The sequence below is a fragment of the Talpa occidentalis genome, unplaced genomic scaffold (genome assembly GCF_014898055.3).
Source record: "Talpa occidentalis isolate TD23 unplaced genomic scaffold, MPIMG_talOcc4v2.1 talOcc4.6, whole genome shotgun sequence".
NCBI classification, from domain to species: domain Eukaryota; kingdom Metazoa; phylum Chordata; class Mammalia; order Eulipotyphla; family Talpidae; genus Talpa; species Talpa occidentalis.
Window position 1 is genome coordinate 87,422,386 of NW_023604972.1, and position 24,681 is coordinate 87,447,066.

Sequence of the window (24,681 nt, forward strand, 5' to 3'; positions counted from 1 at the left end):
TTTCAGTGGCAATTTTCCGTAGGAACTGTACCCTAACTACCATTCCAAAACTGCGTGGAGAGCCTGGTCAGCCACCATTGCTGGGAGGTGCTGGGAGGCAGTCACCGACCCTTCGGGGCCCCACGGGGAACCCAGGCTTGACAAAGCCGGGCGGGGCAGAGCTTGGCCGGGCCCCGCCCCGCAGCTCGATCCCAGTTTCAGTGCCGCGGGCGGCGTGCGCGCTCTCCCCGGCGGTCGCGCAGGTGAGTGGGGCCGGAGGGGTGGGGCCCGGCGCCCCGGGAGCAGGTGCGCGGGGGAGAAAAGGGGGCCGCTCGCCGCTCAGCCCGGGCCGGACCCAACGCGGGGCGTGCGGCCGAGGCGCCGGCGGGAGCGGGGCGGGCGGAGGGCCTCGCCTCCTGCGGCCGACGGGGGCGCCGCGACGCCGCCGTGCTTCCGGGCGCGGGCCACCTGGGCGCCCCGGCCCGCGCCGCTGGCGACTTGGTTCCGGCCGCTCCGGGCCGGAATGCCGGAAAGTGAGCGGCTTTTCGGTCTGAAACGCGAAGGCGGAGCACGCTCCGGGGTGGCGGGGCCCCGCAAGCGATGAGATGGGTGCCGGGGGCTGGGGGGAGACCCCCAGTATCCCTCGGGGTGGTTGAATCCGATGGGGCTTTCCCAGCCCCCTGGAATCCGAGAGTCGTTCTAAGCCCGCTGGAGCGGGGGTGTGTTCGTGGAAAGGTGACTGAACTCCATTCCTGTGACCGCCGGGAGAACAGTTTCCCTCCCGCCGCGGTCGCTTTCCGAGACAGGTGTTGGCAGCAGAGTCAGGGGCGGGTGAGGGGGCTGGAGCAAAACTGAGACCCAGTCTGCCCCAGCATGCTGACTCTCAGTAGACTCTCAGGACGCCTTGACAGGTATAAAGGGGTCTCCGGATATTTAACCAACATTTACCGTCTAAAATCTCATGCATCGCTACTCCACAATTCTAAAAATGTATAATGTTCTTGCTTTTTATTTAAACTTTGATAAGAGGGTCTAATTCAAATAAGCCACTATTTACAAGTGAAGATGAGTTAAATCCATTACTGTGAAGCAGACTTTTGTCAGTTAAGCAAAGGAGTATCCTGTAAATTATATCATAAATATTGAGGGGTAGTATCTAAGTATTGCTAAAGGTATTTGTTGTGCTTTTCCTTCTACTTAAGAAAATGTATTTCAAGAGCTATCTACTATGCACTTTTAGGATTTAAACTTTTTAGACAACAGCTGAAGAGATAAGCTACAAAAAGAACTGCTAATCGCTATCATTTTGAAAGCTCTTATGTTGGGACTATCACAGTTAATTCTCTAAAATTGTAACACCCAGTTAGAAGACCCTGGAATCTAGACCTCTTTTCCACCTCCCCCCATTCCTGGGCAGCTGTATAGTCTGTGCTCATACCCACCCTTCTGTGCGTAGACCCCCTGCTTCACATCTCCAGCCGCATTTCTAATAGGGATCTCAAATTCTAGGGCTGCTTCTCCCCAGGGTTAAACTGGAGGGGTGGAGAAATGTAGATTGAATGATCTGATGCCTGGAATTGGCTTCTAAGTAATCTGTTTTTCCCACTTCTTATGTCTGAAAATTTCTCTGGTAAAATTTTTTAATTATCTAGAATGTGATATCTTCACTGTCTTCTACCCCCGTGGTTCCTCTCCCAATTTTTCCCCTTGTCTCCTAGAGTAGACTCAGCACAGCATCCAGAGTGAGTCCATACAAGCAAGTCAGATTGTGTCACTTTCACTTCTCTCTTCAGTCCTCCAAGGACTTCTCATCTCAGTCCCAGGAAAAGCCAAAATCCATTCTAATGGTTTTCAAGACCATAGTGGTTCAGAAGACCTCGCTTCTACCATTCCCACTCCCACTCCCTGTGCTGCTGCCTCATTGTCCTTCCTCCCTTAGTCCCTTAATCTTATCTGAGGTGTCAGGCACTCCTGCCTTAAGGCTTTAGTACTAGGTGTTCCATCTGCCTGGATGCATCCCCCCACCCCCACCCCATACCTGCCTTCCTCCTCCACCTCCTTCATTTTCTATACGTAGGTGTCAAATTGTCTAGGAAGACTTCCCTGGTCTCTAAAATTGTAATACTCTCCCCTCCATGCACTCTTTTATCAACTCTTTTTAACTCTGCCTTAACATCCAATGTATTTCACTTCCCCTCTCTTTCACCTACACACACACATACACACACACACACACATCCATGGAGGCAAGGATTGCAGTCAGCTTTGTTCACTTGTTTCCTGAGTGGACTAACAACAATGTCCAGAGTGTCCTGGTGCATGGCAGTTGCTCTGTGAATATTTGTTGAATGACAGGTCTCCATTTTACAAAGTAAATAAAACAAAGTCTTTGAAATTTCTAAATTGTTCAACACCACAAAACTAGAATGGTTCATTTTATTTTTTTAAAGATTTATTTTTATGCATACAAGACCTGGGGTACAGGTCAGAGGTGTGGAGGGTGAGAGGATTCACCAGAGACAGAGTGGGGAACAGAACAGGCAGATTGACTGAAATACACTGCTGAGGGGAGCAGTGGGCGAGTCAGGAGAGGTCTGCTGCACCATGTGGGTTTCTCCTCGGCCAGGGATCGAACTCGTGCTGCAGTGGCTGCGGTTAGCTTCATAGGTTGCGCCACCAGGGAGGCTCCTAAAATGATTCATTTTAATCGTGAGACATTCATAGTGCCAAGTAAATGCCATGTGCCCAGTGAGTCTTCCATAAGTATAAGGAATTTGCAGGGGGATATTCAGTGTGCCTCAAATCTAGTAGTTACATTAACAAATGGTTTCTTTTTTTTGTATATGTGTGATTTCATCAAGGAAATCAATAGGTCTTGTAAAAGTGCTTTCTCTTGCTTTGTTTCGCAGGTGACTCAAACTGCTTCTAAGATACTTTAAGTCTTTCAGGGTAACAGCAAATCTCCTTTAAGTAATTGCTGTGAAGAGAGTGATCTCTATGGTCATTGCTGCTGCTCTGTGTTGAACTTCCTGGAACTCTTAAATCTTGGGTGACTTTTTTTTCTCTGAAATTTAATTTTTAAAGCCTAGTATCAAGTGTTAATATTTTAGAGTAGAGAAAGCTACTCCCCCAAGCTGACTTGCCTGATATAGGGAGGATAGGTGCTCTTCACTCCCTGTTTGTTTTTACATTTCAAAAGGTAAATAGAAAAAGAAGAAAGGAAAAGAGAGAGACACCTGCATCCTCACAGGCGGGCAGGGAGGAGAGCTGCCACTCCCTGTGTTTAACAGACTTTCTCCCATGCCATTCCAAAGTAGATGAGTTCATGAAAAGGAAGAGTATTTGCTGACCCATCAAATGCTGGTTTGCTCAAACTCTTAAATATTTTGATTTAGATGTTTGAGGAAAGGACTGTGCTTTGGGACTCTACTTGTACTTGTATGCTGTATTCTTATTAGTTTTATCTTTGTTCTTTACGTCTTGTTGTTTATAGGGTGCATAGGTAAATCAAACTTATTCATGTTTTCATTGAGTACTGAGATTTAAAATTTTAACTGCCCTTAAAATCACAGAGAATGTTGACTGTATCCCTGACTAACATAACTGTTACATATATTTAAAGTATACATGTTTATGTTATTTCATATGTCAAAATAATGAACATCGCACTGGTTTCCTGAATATGATCATTTGCTACAAAGGGATAAAATCAGTACTAAGTGATCAGTCGTAAGTGATGACTCTGTTCTTGGCTACAGGTGTGAAAATCACAAATGTCGTCAAATGACGGAAGATCCAGGAATTGGGACAGGCATTATGACGAGGTCCCACAGGACTTGCCCTATCAAGATGGCACCATAAGAACCCTCCAGACTCTTCATGACAGTGAGCTGGCTGTGAGCGCTGATCCGTTGCCACCGCCCCCTCTCCCATTACAGCCACCATTTGGCCCAGTCTTCTACTCAAGTGACACAGAGGAGCCAGCCATAGCACCAGATCTCAAACCTGTAAGGCGCTTTGTCCCTGAATCCTGGAAGAACTTCTTTAGAGGGAAAAAAAAGGACCCAAAATGGGATAAGTCAGTGTCTGACATCAGATACATCTCCGATGGAGTGAAATGTTCGCCTCCTGCCTCTCCAGCAAGAACAAACCACCGTTCTCCCAACTCTTGCAAAGATCCTTATGGAGAATCAGAAGGAGCCTTTACTTCCAGGAAAGAGACTGATGCCATGTTTCCCCAGGATGCCTATGGATCTCTAGACCGACACACACAAACGGCCCGAACATACAGTGAGAAGGTGGAGGAGTATAACCTGAAGTATTCCTACATGAAGTCGTGGGCAGGACTGCTGAGAATTCTGGGTGTGGTGGAGCTGCTTTTGGGGGCTGGTGTCTTTGCTTGTGTCACCGCTTACATTCACAAAGACAGCGAGTGGTATAACTTGTTTGGATATTCACCGTCCTATGGCATGGGAGGCAATGGTATGGGCAGTATGTATGGTGGCTATTACTACAGTGGCCCCAAAACCCCTTTTGTACTTGTGGTTGCAGGATTAGCTTGGATCACCACCATTATTCTTCTAGTTCTTGGCATGTCCATGTATTATCGGACGATTCTTCTGGACTCTAATTGGTGGCCCCTCACCGAATTTGGAATTAACATTGCCTTGTTTATTTTGTATATGGCTGCAGCCATAGTCTATGTGAATGACACCAACCGGGGTGGACTCTGCTACTATCCATTATTTAATACCCCAGTGAATGCATTGTTCTGCCGGGTGGAAGGAGGACAGATAGCGGCGATGATCTTTCTATTTGTCACCATGATTGTCTATCTCATCAGCGCTTTGGTTTGCCTGAAGTTGTGGAGGCATGAGGCAGCCCGAAGACACAGGGAGTACATGGAACAACAGGAGGTATGGGATTTTGCAGGTTTTGTCTGATATTTATTCCCTTACTAAATATATATAGTTTTCAAAGCAAAGATTTCCTAGAAATCTTTTTTTTTTTTTTTTTTTTTTAAGCTGAACTTCTAAATTCTAAAGTCCTAACTCAGTAGCTGACCTGCTTTGACTGGGATCACTCACTCTGTTATGTCATGTTGTGTAACATGGCGAGTAGACACCAGGCGTGTGATGTCATACGTAGCTTTTTAGCTGCATTATTTTGTCTGATGCTTAAGGGGGATACGCAGTTACTGGATTTCTGCAAAGGGGAATAATTCAAATCTCTCATGACTGAAGTAAATTTGAGAACAATCTTGATTCTTTAGTTAAAACAATTAGGCAAACATAATTTTTCAGTTACAGGAGAAAGTGTATTTTTGATTTGTTACAATGAGCACCACTTTCTTCCAGCAAGTTAAATAAAGCCAAGTAAGAGTATGTATGGTGAACCACGTTTAACTTATTTTAAGATGGAAAGGTGGAGTTGTGATGAACCTACTCCTTGAAAGCATGCCTAGGCATTCTAATGCTTCATCCTTATTTTGGGGAGATGAGTGTTCCAAAATTAGAATGGGAGCCCTGCCCTTGTTTTTATTTCTAGGGTTTTACTAATTAAGTATAAGGAGAGGAGAGGGATAGGAGAAGGAAGAAAGGATAATTAACAACAACAACTACAATAACAACACCTGGAGGATATGATTATATAAAAGCCCTATTAAAAATTATTTTACTTGAAAAATAAAATAGTTCTCTTACCTGAATGGTAGCAAAGATGTTAAGAGTATGCTTAGCTAGTTTCATCATGCCATGAAATAATTAATGTTTTGCTTTCTCTTGTGAGGAATGTGTAGTAGAACTTTGAGTATCACTGAAAAAATCAGTATTACCTTAAATGTTTTCTTAATATTAAGTTAACTGTTCCATGCATTTTTCTTTTCCCACTTTTCCAAAGATTTCCTAGGTACTGTTTAATAGTACATGGTGGATATTGGGTTAAACTATAAATGAAAATGAAATTCTGTCCTTTACTCAGTAACCTATTCCTTTACTCAGTGAACTATATATTTTTGTTTTTAATCTTTTGAATGAATCTTATACGTAACAAATTGTATAACAAATACCTTGAGCATTATAAGAGAACCTCAACAAGTTTCAACATAACCTGTAATTTCCTGCCGCAAAGTATTTTTCTGCTGTTTTTCTTAAATTTACATCCTTACATAAGAAGAACTTTAAATTCTAATCATTATAAAACTCAGATAGTAAAACACACACTTCATCATTTTGTCTAACTTTAGTTACAACAGAATTCTTAATGTCATTTCCTTCATGTTATGAATATGACTGTAATTATCAATATAATGTTTACTTCCTTTTGATTTCTCAAAACAGGAGTTTGCTTCTGTAAGACTTTTTATAATGACTGATAACCTCACCTTTGATATGGGAGGTTGTGCTTTGTTTGTATGTTGCTATAATTTCCTAAAAGTTAGAAAATGCAATGGCCTGTGACTTTTCTATTAATTTTATAGTGTAATCATCCCAAATTCTTGAATTGTGAAAGGTAATAGGAGCCAAGATTAAATAAAATTTCTAGATAATTCAGAACAACTCACCTAGTGTCTCTACCACCCCTAATTTCTGGCTCTGCTCTCTGCTCCTGGCTAACAGGGAATGACACTTACCTTCCTCCTCTGGCTCTCCACAGAGCGATAGAAATGTCACCCAAAGGGTGGGGAAAACATCCAGGAAATAGAGAATCAGGCTCTGTGTTATTGGGGACCATAAAAACAAATGGATGAAAATATTTGCAAAATAGCTTCACACTCTGTTGAAAATTCTTCTTAATTTTACCTTTTTTTGTTGCAGATAAGTGAGACATCATTGTCATCCAAAAGAAAAATGGTAAGAGTAAAGTTATCATAGTTAACTCTAGATTTGTTAATACTTTTCTTTATTGTATAGTTACCTACAAAGTAGATTATTTGTCTGTGAAAGTGTATCTATCTACTAAACTGGGTTCATAATAGGACTTTAAGCTTTTTCCTAGTACTAAAATGAGCAAATTAGACAAGGCTATCTATGACTTCCTTTAAGTTTGTTAAATGAAATATTATGCAAATTAATATAGGGTTCTCCTTATATGTCTAAATTTTAATTTTTTTAAGTGAAAGTGATTTTTCCCAAACTTTCTTTAGTCTCTTTCTTTTTGCCTTTCTTTTCAATCCTTCTTACTTTGTTTTCAGATGTCAAATTTTGTTGTTTCAAGAGTGAAATTTCTACTCTGCTATGTGGTAATAGACTAACTTTCTGTGTCTTGGTGTCTTCATCTGTAAAACTGGAGTAATTTCTACCCCACAGGCTTGCTGAGAGGATTAAATGAGATGCTATTATTATTTAGACATAAGTAAATAAATAACTCAAAAAATCATAATTTTACCTCATTGAAAAGTTCTTTTTGAAGAGATTAAACATTATTTCTAAGCAAGAAGTGGGGAATCCAAGCTTTGGTTTTGTTTCTTTGAAAAGAGAGTGTACTCACCTGGTTCAAAACCCAAAGGGTCTCAAATAACTGTACCTTGGCTCCCAGTTCTGCATGGAGGCAACAGGTGTTACCTGTGTCTTGTGTTTCTTTTCAGAAATGTTTATATATATATATATATAAATGTTTTATATATATATAAAATTTTATTTATATATATAAAATCACTTTACTCCCCTCGTCACAGAAATGTTAGCATGCCATACAGTCATATCCTTTGTTTTTTTTTTAGCTTAACCATCCATTTGTAAGATGTTGCCTTATTAGTGCATAAAGAACTTTTTCATTCTTCTACAGCTGCATATTATTACATTGTATACATGCAGCTGAATTTATTTAACATAAATGAACATGTTGGTTGTTTCTAATCTTTCACTATTGAAAACACTTACAGTGAATAACTGCACATATATATTTGAATGTACTTCCTTCCATATATGTACAATTACACCTGAAAGATAAATTCTGAAAAGTGAATTTCTGGATCAAAAAGGGTGCGCATTTTATTTATTTTGTTTGTTTGTTTGTGGGTATGCATTTTATTTTTGACTCCAGATTTGTTCTGTTTCCACTCTCAGCAGCATAGCAAGGTTCCTCGCACCCTGACCAACACAGTGTCCTAGGAAATTTGTTGGCATCTCTCAGACAATACATGAGAAACAGTATCTTATGAAGTTATAATTCACATTTCTCTTACCAGGAGTGAGGTTGAGCATTTTTTATGTTATGTTTGCATTTCCTTCTCTCTTAACTGTCTGTCCTGTCCAGTTTTTCCATTAGGTTGCTAGTTTGTACAAGTCCTTTCTAAAGTGCACACATTTTAGAAATACCTTTTATGACGTACTTTTAAACTTTATTCTCTATAGTGACAATTAAAAATGTCTTGTTCATGCTAAAATAATTATGAAGTGTATTTCTAAAGTAGATGAACAATCTGTGGAAGGAATCCTGGCTGATATATTCATCAGTATCATTCATTCATTCATTGAATTATCTCCACTGTGCTTAGGAATGAGAAGCCTTATAGAAAAAGTGGGACCTCTAACTTCTCATTAGGAATGAGTGTTACCTGCTTCCTTACTATTCCATGACAGGGAAGAATTGCCAGATTACCTACCACAGGAGAAGCAGTACAATGCAATAAAGAAAAAATTAACTTTGGATTCAGGCAAATTTGAGTTTGAGTACTACCAGCCTTGTCATCCTGGGGGATTTACTTAACCTCTCTGAACTTAAATTTCCTGCCCCTTGTTTGGAACGACATAGTAGGTTATCCTTTCTTATTTCATGTTGTAATAAATTCAGCCCATTTTTAATTTGAAAAACTTAGTAATTTTATCCATAGTATTATTTACCCCATTGTTTAATTTACTTTCTGTTGCTTCACAATAAAGCTTTTCTGATACTTGCTGACAAGACTAATTTTTGTTAGAAGTAGGAAGAAATAGAAAAAAGAAATAGAAAAAATTAGAAAAAAGAAATAGGAAGGAAAATAAATATTTCCTGCTTGAAAAATGTTATCCCTGAGGGAAAAAACTCATTATGGACTCTTCTGCCCAATATGACTCACAGAGGGCAGAATTCATAATTTCGACCAGGAAATCTGAACTTGATCCTCTCAGCTACTTCTGAGTTCTAGAGTATAGACATGCTTCATAGCAGCTCCTTAGCAGTCTTGTGGAAATTTATAGTTAAATATTTAGAAGTTAAAGAGAGATGCTATGAAATAGAAACTCATTTAAGTAAGCCAAAAACTTCTCCTGATGTTTAGTATCATGTTCATTTTCAAGATTCAACATAGAAGCTTTCATTAGGATGAAGAAATTCTAAACAGGGGAGAACATAACAGGATACTAACTTCAGAATGTATACTCTTGTTTAATCTCTTTTTGTCAGGGTATTCTGTTCCCCCCCCAACCCCCCATTCTTGCTATTTGGGCCCAGTGGCTAGGCATGCTTCCTGCATGGATGTGATCTGGTTTCCATTCCACTTAGCTTTGCCAGTGTGAGCTTCTCCTTTTCATAACCTTCCCCTAGGGCTGGTTAGCAGCCTCCACACTAAATATGTGGGGCGTGCTATTTGGTGAGTTAAGAGCTGGTGGTTTTAGAAAGAGCTAATGTTAAGCCAAACCTCAAAGGCAGCCTCAGAGATGGGGAAGTCAGGAAATAAAAGATTTTAAAAGCTGCTTGGCAAGGCAGAGAGTAAGGATTTAATCCTGTTCTGGCTTTTGTTTTCAAAGAAGTAGGGACCCCTCCAAGCAACTTTGTGTTTAGTTCAGCAAGTTAATTCAGCCAGCATCTATTGAAGACTCTGCGGTCAGTGGAGGGGAGCTTTTCATTCTAATGAATCAGCAACTGACTTTCCTCTAGCTGCCCAGCGTGGCCTGTGCTGCCCATCACAACCTCCTTTCTGGTGCCTCTAACTTCAGGAAACTTTAGGATATGAGCCGTATACATTTAAGTAAACAGGTTCCCTCTTATTATTCACTTAAAGTATCAATGAGCCAAAAATATCTAGGTTTTAATCTTGAATTTTCTACCTCCTCGCTGTGAACTTTGGAGAATGTACTTAAGCTGTCTGTGCCTTACTTATTTGTGTATAAAATGGAAAACTCTTTCTGGGCATTCACCAGCTTTATCAGCTTGGTTGGGACTCTGGACGCTGCCTAATTGCATCACCAAAGCTGAGCATACGTGTTAGCCTGCCTTTTCGAGAGTGGCTTCCCGGGCCTTCCACTCCTACTTCCCATTTGTGGGCTATTTAACTCTTAGGACCTGTCCTCCCCATATTTCCTCTCTGAGATGTTTTATCTTAGGTTCTTTTCTCCTCTATCTTTTTTTTTTTTTTTATGACAGGAAAATCAAGGCAGTTTTATTTATGATGGCACCATATAAGACTCCACACTGAAGTACAAAGGCAGAATAAGGACCAAGTCCAGAACCTTTGCATCTTTTTGTCTTCCCCCGCCTTTTGAAAGGAACTTTTTCTCTTTTTATAACCAAAATTACCTCTAGTAATGCCCTGGTTTAGAAATCATGTGATTTACACCATTGTTTCCCTCATGCAAGATTCTTTTTTTTTTAAGATTTATTTATGCATACAAGAACTGGGGTACAGGCCAGAGGTGTGGGGGGTAAGAGGATTCACCAGAGACAGAGTGGGGAGCAAAACAGCCAGACTGACTGAAATACACTGCTGAGGGGAGCAGTGGGCGAGACAGAAGAGGTCTGCTGTGCTATGTGGGTAGCTCCCTGGGCGGGAATCAAACTTGTGCTGCAGAGGCTGCAGATTACTTCATAGGTTGTGTCTTAACCCACTGTACTACCAGGGAGGCCCACTGCATGCCAGATTCTCATAATCCTCTTGAGGGAAACACAGCTTAGAAACTCTGGGATAGGTTACAGACATCCAGAGTTTTTCATCTAGATTTCCTTACATTCCTTTTAAGGTAATAAAAACAGTGTAATTCATTTCCCTTTCTAACCTACTACTGGCCACTTGTAATTGATTCATCTCAAGTCCTGGTATAATTTTATTTTCCATTTAAGTAGGCTTGTTCCATTTTCATTCCTCGATTTCTCATTTGTTTGCTTTTTTTAAAGATTTATTCATTTATACAAGAACTGGGATACAGGCCAGATGTGTGGGAGGGTGAGAGCATTCACCAGAGACAGAGTGGTGAACAGAACAGGCAGACTGATTAAAATACACTGCTAAGGGGAGCAGCGGGCAAGACAGGAGAGGTCTGCCCCACCATGTGGGTTGCTCCACGGCCAGCAGGGATCGAAACGGCATTTCAGCTTCATAGCGCTGCGCTCAACCACCTGAGCCACCAGGGAGGCCCTGAATTTCTAGTTTTGACCTACATTTTTAATTCTTGTTTGCTTTTACAGTTAGCTAGTGTATAAATCTAAGTAAATCATGTAGGATCCCAATTTAATATGTCATCATTATCCTTTGACCTACATGATGGGGTTGCAGGGCATGCCTACTATGTAGTCCCATAACTCATGACTCCCTTTGTTAAAAATACATTAAGAACAGGTCCTCCCTGGTGGTGCAGGGGTTAAAGTTTGCCAGCCACTGCAGCATGAGTTCAACTGCCACACACCCACCCCCTCACCACTACTCCACCCCCCTACCCCCACCCCTCAGCCTGGAAGCTAACCCACATGGTGCAACAGACCTTTCCTGTTTCACCCACTGCTCCCCTCAGCAATCAATCTGCCTGTTCTGCTCCCCACTCTGTCTCTGGTGAATCCTCTCACCTTCCACACTTCTGGCATACACCCCAGTTCTTGTATGCATTAATAAATAAAAATGACTCTTTTAAAAAAAAAATACATTCAGAACAATGTTGTGACTATAAAACGAGTAACTCTGAAGTGAAATATTAATTTGCTATTTCCATTTTCTTACTTCTGTGGTCTCCCTCCATTTTCTTTTAAGAATGAATTTGAATTTTTTTTCTTTCTGCCTGTTTACACGTAAATCCTCTTTTTCTTCCTAACTGCAGTGTGAAATTGCCACCAATGGTGACAGGCAGAGAGATCAAGAAGTTCATTTCAAAGACTTGAGACCAAAAATGAAACCTGAACTACTGAGTGGACCCATCCCTCCAGGCCACATTCCTAAACCCATTGTAATGCCTGACTATGTGGCGTAAGTACCAATCTAAATCTTTCAAGGTGGAAGTCGAAAGATTCCATATGAGCCTTTCATTTTCCTATTTGTCTCCAAGTCTGCTTAAAATCATTTATGCTTGCACAGTTGTTTGTTACAAAAGGCATAGAATTGAAGGTACCATACAGTCAGTGAGGAATAAACAACTGATTTCCCATTCAGTTCTTTTTAATGGAAACGTTTAAACTTTGGTTTATTTTTTTTCCCTCAGAAAATATCCTGTAATACAGACAAGTGATGAACGAGAACGCTATAAAGCTGTGTTCCAAGACCAGTTTTCAGAGTACAAAGAGCTCTCTGCTGAAGTTCAAGCCGTCTTGAAGAAGTTTGATGAGCTGGACGCCGTGATGAGCAGATTGCCGCATCGTGCAGAAAACCAACAGGTCAGTGGCTGCAGCTGCCTGGGAGGATCACTGTTAGCTAGAGGAGGGATAAAATCAGGCCTAATTTGAAATGCAAAGAGCCATATCCATCTAATTCTGAGTTGAGGGAACTCATTTGTGATGGCCAAGGTGGCTAATTAAGTTTACAGTTCAGCTTGTATATGTCTTTTGGTTTCAATTATTAAACAATATTTTATTTTCTTATTTAGATAAGATATAAATTTACCTAAGATACAAATTAATTTAGTCAGAATCCTATAGGAGACAGATTGCACACTCAAACTGGACAATTCAAAAAGGGCTTATTCACAAAAGGGTGGAGTGTAAGCTAGCCATTAAGAACCATGTATTCTCTAGAGAGAGCCAGGTGGTTGCCACTCCAGGCCCAAAGAGCGTGGCAGGGAAGGATGGAGAATGGATCAAAAACTGGGGTGACCCACTGGGGACATCTATCACATGCTGGTAGCCATCAGTAAGACAGAGAGGAAAACCAAGGTAGTCAGAGGGAAATTCAGTATTTTCCATAATGTTCTGTCTTTCCCCTCTCCCCCATTTTAGTATCTGAAATTGGGATGCCTCATAATGATGGTACTTTTATCAGATATATATTTTTTTTTTAGGATTTATTTTATTTATTTATGCTTCTGAACATGTCATATAAATGTAACATGTAGCCTTTGGTGTCCTGCATAATGTTTTCAAGGCTCATGTCTATGGTAGCATGAATCAGTACTTTCTTCCTTTTTGTGATGTATTCCATCATAGTATAAATAACACCACATTTTGTTGATCCATTTATCAGTTGGCGAACATTTGGGCTCTTTCCACTTTTTTGGCTATTATCAATGTGTTTATGAACATTTGTATGTAATAGTCTATCCTTTTTAAAGTTGATATCTTAATCTATTCTGTAATTAAAAATTTTAAAAGAAAGAGCCAGGGCCTCCCCAGTGGCGCAGCAGTTGAGCGCTGGGTTGCGAGGCTGCCCGCAGCCTCTGCAGCGCCGGTTCGATCCCCAGCTGCTCCCCGGCCACGGGAGGAGGGTCCCACATGGCACGCAGACCTCTCCTGCTGCCCACTGCTCCCCTCAGCAGTGTGCTTCGGTCCTTCTGCCTGCTCTGCTCCCCGCTCTGGCTCTGGTGAATTCTCTCACCCTCATGCACTTCTGACTGTACCCCAGTGATTGTATAAATAAATAAAAATAAATCTTTAAAAAAAAAAAAAAGAAAGAGCCACTATGGCAACACCAGTGCTTGAGGCTTGAGGAGTGAGATGAGCAAAAAGAGGTCATTTTCCTTAGAGAAGAATACCCAGTTATCTCTTGATGGCATTTGCATTTCCAAAAAGGATGAACAGGGCCTCCCTGATGGCGCAGGGGGTTAAGATGCAACTTATGAAGCTATCTGCAGCCACTGCAGCACCAGTTCTATCCCTGGCCAGGGAGCTACCCTCATGGCACAGCAGACCTTTCCTGACCTTCCCGCTGCTCCCCTCAGCAGTGTATTTCCGCCAATCTGCCTGTTCTGTTCCCCACTCTGTCTCTGGTGAATCCTCTCACCCCCAACACCTCTGGCCTGTATCCCAGTTCTTGTACGCATAAATAAATAAATCTTTTTAAAAACAAAAACAAAAAGGATAAACAGTCCCAGAATGCAAAGAAGTGCCTGGACACCCCTAAACCATCAGCTTTTGAATGACCAGGTGTTTGAAGAAAGAAGAGCTCTGCTTGGGAAATGGTTTGACAAATGGATTGACTCTCAAAGGAGAAGGATCCTGGCCTGTCCCCTTTCCCAGCAGAAATTCTGTGTCAGAAGCTGCAGGAAGACATCCCAGCAGAATCTCTGAATTTTATCACCATGCTTCCAAAGGTGTTATCTTTATACATCTTTTCTTTCCTGGACCCAAGAAGTCTTTGTCGAAGTGCACGGTGATCTGGCACTGGAAGAACTTGACTGAGCTGGATCAGCTGTGGTTGGTGAAATGTCTGTGCTTCACTGGGACATCAGTTTCTCCCCTTTACAAGTGTACACACCCCCTTGAGCTGGGTGTGTAGAAGAAGCACTATATTCAAATGGTGAAAGAACTTCATGTTACCAAGCCTAAGGCACCTCCAAAAGATGGGTTTGTGATTGCTGATGTTCAACCAGATACAAACAGTTCTCCAGAGGAAAAGCAGTCTCCTTCATTGCCTTTCCATTCCTTTTCCTCTTAAAGAAAGAGGAAATCACTCAGGGGAGAAGAACTTCCACCCTGGTGATCCTCAAAGAAGCATCCAATAGATATTCATTCGCTTCAGTTACATGGACAACTGTGACCCCTTGAGCAAGCCTGGTAAGGAAGGCAAAAAAAGACATGAAGTAACCCAAGATTTCAGCCAACAGTCACATGATAAAAAAAATAAGTTGGGGCCTCGCTGGTGGCATAGGGATTAAATCTTAGAGCTGTCATGTTATCACTCCTGCTACCTTAGTTCCATCCCAGCCAAGGAGCTAACCCACATGGCACATCAGACCTCCCCTGCCTCACCCACTGCTCCCCTCAGCAGTGTATTTCAGTAGATCTGCCTGTTCTACTCCCTACTCTATCTCTGGTGAACCCTCTCACCCCTCCACCTCTGGCCTATACCCCAGTTCTTATATGCATAAATAAATAAAAATAAATCTAAAAAAATAAATAAGTTGAAGGACAGAGCCCAAGGGGGAAGCTTAAAACAGAACAGTGAAAACTATTAATTGAGAAAAATAACTGTGAGGTTTATCACAAAGGCTATCCTGGCTGCTTCTGCATAGTTTCCCTATCATTCCTGTGCCAGGAGCAGAAAAGAATAAAATTATATTGGAAAGAAAGTAGGTAAGTGATGGAAAATGTTCTCAAGGGATGCTTTTAGAACAATAAATTACCACATTTATTTTTTATTTCTTAGGTTTATAATTTCTGACAATCTCTAAAGCACAGGTTTCCATGGATAAATGAGAATATTGCTCTAGTGACTTGTCCCCTGGGATGCAATGTTCAATTCCTTAACAGATTACACATTTTAATATCTCTAAATTTATTCAAATTATAGATAAAGTTAGACGATACCTTGTATTAGCCATTTTCAAAAGTTGAACATTAATCCCAACCTCTAATAACTTGAAAAGGAACCTTTCAAAGGGGGTGACTTTGAGACTTTATAATATAGCTGGTGTGATTATTATGTACCTGGTACTTTATAAGGATCATTTCAAATAAGTGAACCTTCTCACAACCCTATGAGGAAGTACCATTATTATTTCCATTTTATTGACATGGAAACTGAGTCTTAGGGTAATTCATTTGCTTGGGGTCACAGCTGGCAAGTCATGTGCTGGGATTTGCTTCTGGCTTCATGTTACTTCATCATCCTATTTGTCCCTGGATCCCAGGGCCTGGCACAGAGTTAGCCCTCTGATATTTGTCCAGTGAACCCAATTACTGTGTGTGAAGATTTTCATTATAGTCAGATAAAAATTGTTTTCTATTTTAATTCCAGTGTTCTTTGAGAGATGATTTGAGTAAATGCTAATGTTTTTATTCAAGTGTCATTATTTTATTTTTAGGAACATGAGAGAATTTCAAGAATCCATGAAGAGTTTAAGAAAAAGAAGCATGTGAGTAAAACAGTATATATGTACAATAGTGGCATTGGCAGGCCTTATGTTATTTTAGCTAAATAAGTTTTTGTTTCCTATTTCTTAAAATGCTACTTACTGGGGGACATGGGAGACTTCTCACCTCTGAGCTGAATAATTCTGCTGTGTCCTATAGCAACCCAGGGAAATGAGCACCAACATAAAACTTTCTACCCACATTTCTTTCAAAAAGGTTGCATTATTTTATATGTTCTAACTTAACTACACAAATCAGTGGAGGCTAGAGAGTGCTTTTATTAATCTTTTCTACACTTTATTACTTACATTTTTATGGTTTATAAATTGCTAAACTATAGTATTTATTTATTTATTTATTTTAAAGATTTATTTATTTATTTATACAAGCACTGGGTACAGTCAGAAGTGCGGGAGGGTGAGAGAATTCACCAGAGCCAGAGCGGGGAGCAGAGCAGGCAGAAGGACCAAAGTACACTGCTGAGGGGAGCAGCGGGCGGCAGGAGAGGTCTGCGCACCATGTGGGACCCTCCTCTGGTGGCCGGGGAGCAGCTGGGGATCGAACCGGCGCTGCAGAGGCTGCAGGCATCTTCACAACCCAACGCTTAACCGCTGCGCCGCCGGGGAGGCCCTAAACTATAGTATTTAAAGTACTAAAGCACATAAAGTTGTCTACACTGTACTTTTCCTCAATTTTGCTAAAACTATTTCTAAAAAATAAGGTCTGCTAAAAAAATGCAGAACTTTATTCTTATCAGGCAGATTTTGACTACATGAAGGGTCATTTCTTGGGTGTTAATATATATTTGTATTCTTTACTGATAAAGCATATATTTCTGTGTTCTATGGTAAGGAAGTCAGAAGCTAAAATAATAATTGTGTTTCATTTCCAGGACCCCACATTTCTGGAAAAAAAAGAACGCTGTGATTATCTCAAGAATAAACTTTCTCACATAAAACAAAGAATTCAAGAATATGACAAAGTGATGAATTGGGATATACAAGGTTATTCTTAAACCTTACTTGAAACCACTTTTTTATATCAAACTTAATATTTATTTACTGACTTTTTTATTTTAGTCTCTATGATAGAGAAGCAATTGCTTCCTGAATCAGCTTCTAGTTGGTTTAACCAGTGTGTGAGGTTAAAACAGTATGATTTTACTCAAACATTATAGAAGAAAAATTCAGATTTATAAGGCACCTTTACTAAGAATGGAAAGAATCCTGCATTCATCTGTGTGCAATTTCATGCTTATCTATCTTATTAAAATTAAAGTGATTTAGGATCATACCCTCGCAGTGTGGTAAACAAGTGCACTGTCAGTTCTGGTGCTGCTTTTTCCTTTTTCACTCAGGCCAGTTCCTAGGATTTTTTTTTTTTTTAGGACAAATTTCTCTTCCTAGCCAAAGGTGTCATTTCTTTGAATCCCAAATCAACATCTGTAAACCTTGACATCTTAGACAAGTTGCATTAATTTCTCTGTGCCTGTTTCTTCATCTGTAAAATGGGGCTAATTATAGTTCTAAAGATTAAATGAAGTATATTTGTAGCTCTTAGAGCAGAGCCTGGCACATTGAAGCACTACATTAGTGTTTGTGAAATCTGTGAAAGTGTTTGTGAAATGAATAAACTGCCCAGAACAAGCCTCAAGAAAAGGTCTTTGAAGACCAACCAGCTCACCAAAAGGCCGTGCATCCCGTGACTTTGTTGCACTGTTAATAACTCACCACACATACCCTTAATCAGATGCTTCCCCATGGTTCTGGCCCCATCGGCCCACCACAACCTCCCTGTTGTTAATCAGTATCGCTGTGCAGGCATCTCCATATCCCCACAGACCAGCCATTCCTGTACACATCGAATAAAGGATTGTGTGAATAATTGCCTTTTCTGTCCCATTTGGGAGTCCATTCTAAGGCCCCAAAATGTTACAATTACTTGGAATCTCCCTTTGATATATTGGGATGTTTCATCTTCTCAAGAATTATTTACACTTTGGGCTTTATTTATGAGAATGTTTTCTTTTTATTGGTAGTAACAATGAACTGCCTTAAAAAATGCCTTTGAAGGGCCTCCCCGGTGGCGCAGCGGTTGAGCACTGGGTTGCGAAGCTGCCCGCAGCCTCTGCGGCGCCGGTTCGATCCCCGGCTGCTCCCCGGCCACTGGAGGAGGGTCCCACATGGCGCGCAGACCTCTCCTGCCGCCCGCTGCTCCCCTCAGCAGTATACTTCAGTCCTTCTGCCTGCTCTGCTCCCTGCTCTGGCTCTGGTGAATTCTCTCACCCTCCCGCGCTTCTGACTGTACCCAGTGCATGTATAAACAAAACAAACAAACAAATAAATAAATAAATAAAGCATTAAAAAAAAAAAAAAAATGCCTTTGAAAATCATTGTTATTGGATCATATTCAGCAGCATCTCTTTTAAATAATTTCCCAGGTGTAGAAATATGATTTCTGTATATAATGTGCTGCCATTAAAACAGATTTCAAAGAATTTTCTAAAGTGATGAAACCAAAAAAAACCCCAAAAAAACAAAAACGCATATGGAATGGCAGTCTTGAAAAGTGTTAGTTACTGAATGAACTTTCTATTTTTCCTTCTTCAGTGAGACCTTATTTCATGTTTATTGTTAATATTTTAGTTCTATGCTTTTCGGACTTCTTAGGGCCCTGAGAGTCTGAAGAGGGAAAGTGTGGGGTCCTTCTGGAAGCCTCCCCAATTAGAACAGCTTCACTTCTGTTACATATTGGGGAGCCATGTTAACATTTCACTTAAGAAGAGCACCAATACTTACTAAAAATAAAAGATGAAATATTGCCATTTGGGTAGACTTTGGAGAGTTAGATTAATATTTAAATGAGATGTTAAAGATGTTTAACTGTGCAAAACTATATTTTATTATATTTGTAAATGGTTAATCTGTGAAAAACAGTGTTATAACTCTTATTTTTAAAAATGTTCATGTCAGTACCGAGGTATTTTCAATTTCAGTTATCTGTCGTCTTGTGCCCTTTACTGCTTGCTTTCCTAGCATTCTTGTGTTGACTGGGCAGGTTCTTCAAAATACTTTCAATTATCAGAAAATAAACTGGAATGTCATTGAAAAACCTGTAGGTCATGATAATCAGGTGACTCATTATTTCCTCCACCCCCATTATTTGCAGGAATTCAAAGTCAGGTCCACTGTATCAGTCTCCTCAGGCTACTGTGAAAGGAAAACAACAACTTTTGGGCACAGAGAAAGGCCCTGTAGAGGTCTAGACTCAGTCATAAGCTGTGAAACACACTGTGGTTTTAGCCCACCATTATTCCAAGCCCCTCATGGTGCTGCCACCACAGGAAAAATCAGATGCACATGTGGACCCCAGAAAAAGCACATTCTGTAAGATAAAATTCCATCTCTCAGTTCCTGTGTTGCTCACAAACAGATTGCATCTGTCCATGGAGATAAAGATCCCCTGAATGTAGGCAATACAATCCTTCCCACAAGGATGTTAGAGAATTACCTTATGTCAGCTTCTGGAACAATTCTTTGTTATATTATTTCCATTGTAACCCACCTCCTTCTCACAACCCTCTATATAAACTGGAAGGGGTAGGTAGTTGGGGGAAATAGGAAGCAGCTGATCAGAACTCTCTGTGTCAGTCTTTCTGTGTTAGTCTTTCTCAGCACTAGCCCTCACCCTTGCCTCTGAAAATAAAACTCCTTTTTTCGTTACAGCAGTGATTTATTTTTAAGTCCTCACTACCATAATAAAGTACCACAAACTGAGAAGTCCAAAGAAACAACAGAAATTTATTTTCTCACTGTTTGGGAGGCCGGAAGTCTGAAATCAAGGTGTCGGGAGGGCCAAGATCCCTCTGAAACTTGTAGAGGATCCTCCCTGGCCTCTCCCTTGGGGGTTTACTAGTAATGGCTGACATTCCTAGGCTTATATTGGCATCACACAATTCTCTGTCCTCTCCTGGGCTTCCACCTGTGCCTCTCTCAGGCCAACATAATAAAGACATTAGTCATATTGGGATTAGGGACCCAACCTCCCTAGTTGAACTCATTTTCACTAATCACATTTGCCAAGACTGCCCCCCCCCACTTTTTTTGATTATTACATATTTAACAATACAGCTTTATATAAAATGCTAAGAGCACTTTTATTATTTTATAGGATTTGAAACAGACTTTCTATTAATACCCATACACAGAGCTAAATCCTAAATAAACACATTACAATTTCTTTAAAGACTCAATGGTAATAATGAGTAAGTTTGTTTTACATAACTGAATGAGAAATGAGAAACTGAATGAGAAATTTAATCTGGTCTCATGTCTGATCACTGTGTCCAAATGATGTTTGGAATTTGTGTGACCGCAGGCTCATAGACACTGCAGCTCCCTTTCTCCTGGTCATGGTGCTGCCACTCTTCTTTACTTGGTAGCCAGATCTTTTAAGACCCATAAAAACAACTGCAAAATTATGTGTGTTCCCCTCCTTCTGTCTTCTGGGTAGACGTCTTTTACTAAATTAGTCATCTTTTTTAAGGTTGTATTTGTCAGGGACTGGGGCAAGTTTTCCAGTTGAACTAGGTTCTTCTGAGTCTGGACAGAAAAACAAATTAACATCAGACAGGTTAGTAGGAGCAAAGACCAAAAATTCATAATGTACATGTGGAGAACTTAACATGGTAGTAAATTCCTTCTTTAAAAAAAGATTTATTTTATTTATTTACACATACAAGAACTGGAATGTAGGCCAGAGGTGCGGGGAGGGGGTGTGTGAGAGGATTCACCAGAGACAAAGTAGGGAGCAGAACAGGCAGATTAACTGAAATACACTCCTGAGGGGAGCAGCAGCCGCAGTGGTGATAGCGTGACAGCGCTGAGACCTTAACCCCTGCGCCACCAGGGAGGCCTATGGTTGTAAATTCTAAGGAATAATCCAGTGAACTGGGACATTTATCCTGAGTTTATGGGCCTGGGGCATCAAGCGATGGGGCAGAAGGGACATTACATGACAGACAAGAAGGGGTTGCTTTATCGTTGCTGAGAGTAAAGGTGAGATTCTTAGAGAAGATATGTTCACTGATAAGCATTCAACTGGAAGAAGCCCCTAGAACTACATTCTTCTAGGGCTTAAATGGGAAAGCGGTGATTGCTTCTCTGATTAGGAAAACAGCAGAAGTTTAGGACATGACAATCTCTTCTATCAGGAAAGGGTCAAGAATTTAGACTAAGGACAAAGCTGCTCAGCCTCAAGAGGTTTCAGTCCTCTTAGGTCAAAATGCTCTCTGCATGTGAGAGTGGGGCGTCTTGATCAGACAAGTTTTGAGAACTTGGGGTGGTCTGACTTGCATACCTTCACCTCCAATTACATAGCTGCAGCTCAGTGAACTCTGCATTTCAGTGGGAGCACTCCAATTGGTGTTGGGGGCTGTTATTGGTGAGGAAGACATGAAGCAACAGTACTAAGGGACTCCATCACCACCTTCCTCCTATGGCTCTTGTGACTTATTTTCAAATAAGATCACACTGATATACTGGAGGTTAGGATTTCAACATACCTTTTCTTTTTTTGTGGGGGTAGGGGAGGAGAGACACACAACTCAACCTATTATAGTCATCTTTTCAACTTGTGAGATTCAAAAGCAAGTAGACTTCCCTGTATATTTTCTTTTTTTTTTTTTTAAGATTTATTTATGTATGCATACAAGAGGTGGGGTGTAGGCCAGAGGTGCAGGAGGTTGGGGGCGGTGAGAGGATTCACCAGAGACAGAGCAGGGAACAGAACAGGCAGACGGATCGAATACACTGCTGAAGGGAGCAGTAGGCAAAGCAAGAGAGGTCTGCTGTGCCATGTGGGTCAGCTCTCTGGCCAGGGATCGAACTCATTCTGCAGAGCAATCTCAGAATAGGGACTACTTTGAAAGAGCCAGGATTCACAGAAAGGTGTCTTAAGGAGCTTCTCAGTGTATGGAAATATTCTTTACACTGCTCTGGACAGTAGTTATATGAATAGATACATATTTAAACATTTCACTCTATCCTTGAGTTTAATTCATTTTGTGCACTTAACATGTTAACTGTATATCAATAAGAGTTGGTTATAAATCAATAAAAATCTAATCTCTGGTGGTAGAATTCACAATAGAGTTTACTCTTAGAGATGGTACTTGGGTGGTAAGAGACATGAGAGAGTTTTCTGGGTGCTAAACCGTGATCTTGTTGATTATCTAGATATATACATGCATCAAAATTCATCAAGCTGAACACTTAAAAAACACTGAACACTTACTGCACATAGGTGACACCTCAATTTTTAACAATTATGTATGTTTGAAGAAAAGTATGTTCCCCGATTAAAACAACATATAAATTTAGGAGCCAATTCTTTCATACATTGAGAACTGCTCATATTCTAGTGTCTTTGGAGCACATTACATAGTTAGCGCTCGGGCAACACAACAATCTTACAACTGTTGGCTTAATGAGTCATATTTGGAACCCAAGACTGTGTGTGTAAGACTTTGAGCCAAATCCTCTCCCGATATGGCAGATTATAACCATGTTCTTCCCTTATGAACGGTCCTCAAACAGTCTATAAATGAATGACCCCAAAGATTATTTATGCCTATTTAAATGCTATTTATTTGGTAGTTATGCCTTTGAATTCTCTTTGTGCACAGGGCAGGTGGCTGAAGGGTGTATGACAAATGAGAAAAACACTGCGAGCAGTCTATGAAACCCATTAGCCCTTCCTTATTTAAATCTTGTCAGTGATCAGGAAGCTTGCCAGTGTTGTTAATATTCAAGGGTGTGCTGGGCATTGTTATTGCCGAAGGGCAAACCCAAGTTAAACCAAGGGACAAAGCTATGCAGAACTACCTTCCAAAGTATTTGTCAAGTGCCTACCACGTGAGTCAGCTGCCCAGATGGTGGAAACAGTCTGTTGCTTACCAATAATTACTGGTGGTATCCAGGATTTTCTTAGAAACTTTTAGGATTAAAGGTTTGAAATCAGAGAATATAGAGATTATCTACCGCAAGAATGTCATGGTAGGTGTCTGTTGGCAACAAGCCACATGTCAGTGAGAAATACTTCATGAGTCATTTTCATAGTGTCACTGTTTCCCCATGGGTTGTTCCTTGATTTTCTGCTGTTCTCATATTGAGTAATTGATACTGCACTTTTGTACTATAGGATTTCCTCTTGGTCTTTGTGACATTCAGACCTCAGCAGCTCTCATCTAGGCTGTGGTAAATGCTGACCGGGTCTCCCCATCTACATTTTGGGATGTCAGTTGAACACGAATTGTAACAGGGTGGTACCCAGGAAAGGGGGAGGTTCCAGGTTCCCTGCCCTGCCCAAGGAAGGGTGGAGCTGATCAGGGAGGAGAAGCTAGAGAGGAGACTGAGGAAGGAAGCAAGATGGAAAGCCAGGAGACCTGGAGGAGGCTCATGTGAAGAAGCTGCTCTTGCTTCTTGGTCCTGGACTAGTTGAAAAAGATGTGGGTGACAGACCTGTGGGGAGGTTAACAATGGCAGCTTTTATCTTGACTTTGATTTTGCTCTTTTCCTCCCAGACTTGTCTGGCTATTCCTGACCATTTTCTGTGGGTCCCCACAGGAAGGTGCTTTAGACCTGTGGCAGGCTTTTGGGCCTTGCTTTGGGCCAGTCCCATTTGGGTGGACTTTTACCCAAGAAGGGATAGGTAACTTTAGGCACTTGATTTGGAAACTATATTCTTCCCCTTTTCTGTATTACACACTAATTGTATTAAAGTTCCTTTCCATTAAAGGTTTATATGTTTTGTCTTGATGTGGCAGATGGCAAAACCCATTTAGAGCAGGCAGGTTTAGGGGCTCTGGGGTGCCCCCTGCATGCCCTGTAACCTAATCAAGCATCTCTTGTGTGTGAAGCAGATGCTTTGCTTGTGCTACTCATGAGACTTAACTGTGTTTCTTATCTCTTACAGAAATCACCAGTGGGCCCATGACCTTCGTTAGAAATCGCATAGTAGAGTGATTCAGAGTACTGATTCTAGAACCAGACAGCCCAGTTCCCAAACCTGCAACGCCATTTACTGTGTAACCTTAGGCAACTCACTTCACATCTCTGTGCTTAGGTTCCTTATGGTATAATGGGAATAATATCACTACCACCTAAGGTTTTTGTGAAGAGTAAGTGAACTAAAACATGTAAAACACTCAGAAGAATAACTTATCAACACAGTAAACATTAATAAATTACAGTAGTTCATAAAATGTGCTATCATTCTAGCATTGTTTTATTTACGCTTATGAATTTTCTGCTTGCAATAGAGTAGCAGAATAAAATTTATGACAGCCAAGGAAACTGCTATTAGTTAGTAAAGTGGTAAAGCCCTTCCCTATTTATGGTATATTCATATAATGGTTACTACAGAGCAATAAAAAAAAAGAACCATGGCTACCTGCAAAATATGACATAATATTGAACAAAAGCCAGATAAGACTATATGCTACACAATCCTGTTTAC

General features: G+C 40.8%; 1 protein-coding gene and 1 pseudogene across 3 annotated transcripts; both read left to right on the plus strand.

Moving 5' to 3' along the window:
• Positions 1-190: 190 nt before the first annotated feature.
• On the plus strand, positions 191-18,357 carry MARVELD2 (MARVEL domain containing 2). Of its 3 annotated transcripts, none has more exons than XM_037530087.2 (7): positions 191-242; positions 3,738-4,895; positions 6,795-6,830; positions 11,985-12,130; positions 12,363-12,534; positions 16,116-16,166; positions 17,057-18,357. In XM_037530087.2, the coding sequence occupies exons 2-7, from the start codon at positions 3,753-3,755 to the stop codon at positions 17,177-17,179; spliced, it is 1,671 nt and encodes a 556-aa protein (XP_037385984.1). In that variant the 5' UTR covers positions 191-242; positions 3,738-3,752; the 3' UTR covers positions 17,180-18,357. The 3 variants fall into 3 exon arrangements, with proteins under 3 accessions (XP_037385984.1, XP_054544115.1, XP_037385985.1); XM_054688140.1 differs by lacking the exon at positions 191-242 and adding an exon at positions 696-714; XM_037530088.2 differs by lacking the exon at positions 191-242 and adding an exon at positions 749-890.
• On the plus strand, positions 14,164-15,482 carry LOC119261257 (F-box only protein 16-like; annotated as a pseudogene).
• Positions 18,358-24,681: the final 6,324 nt, after the last annotated feature.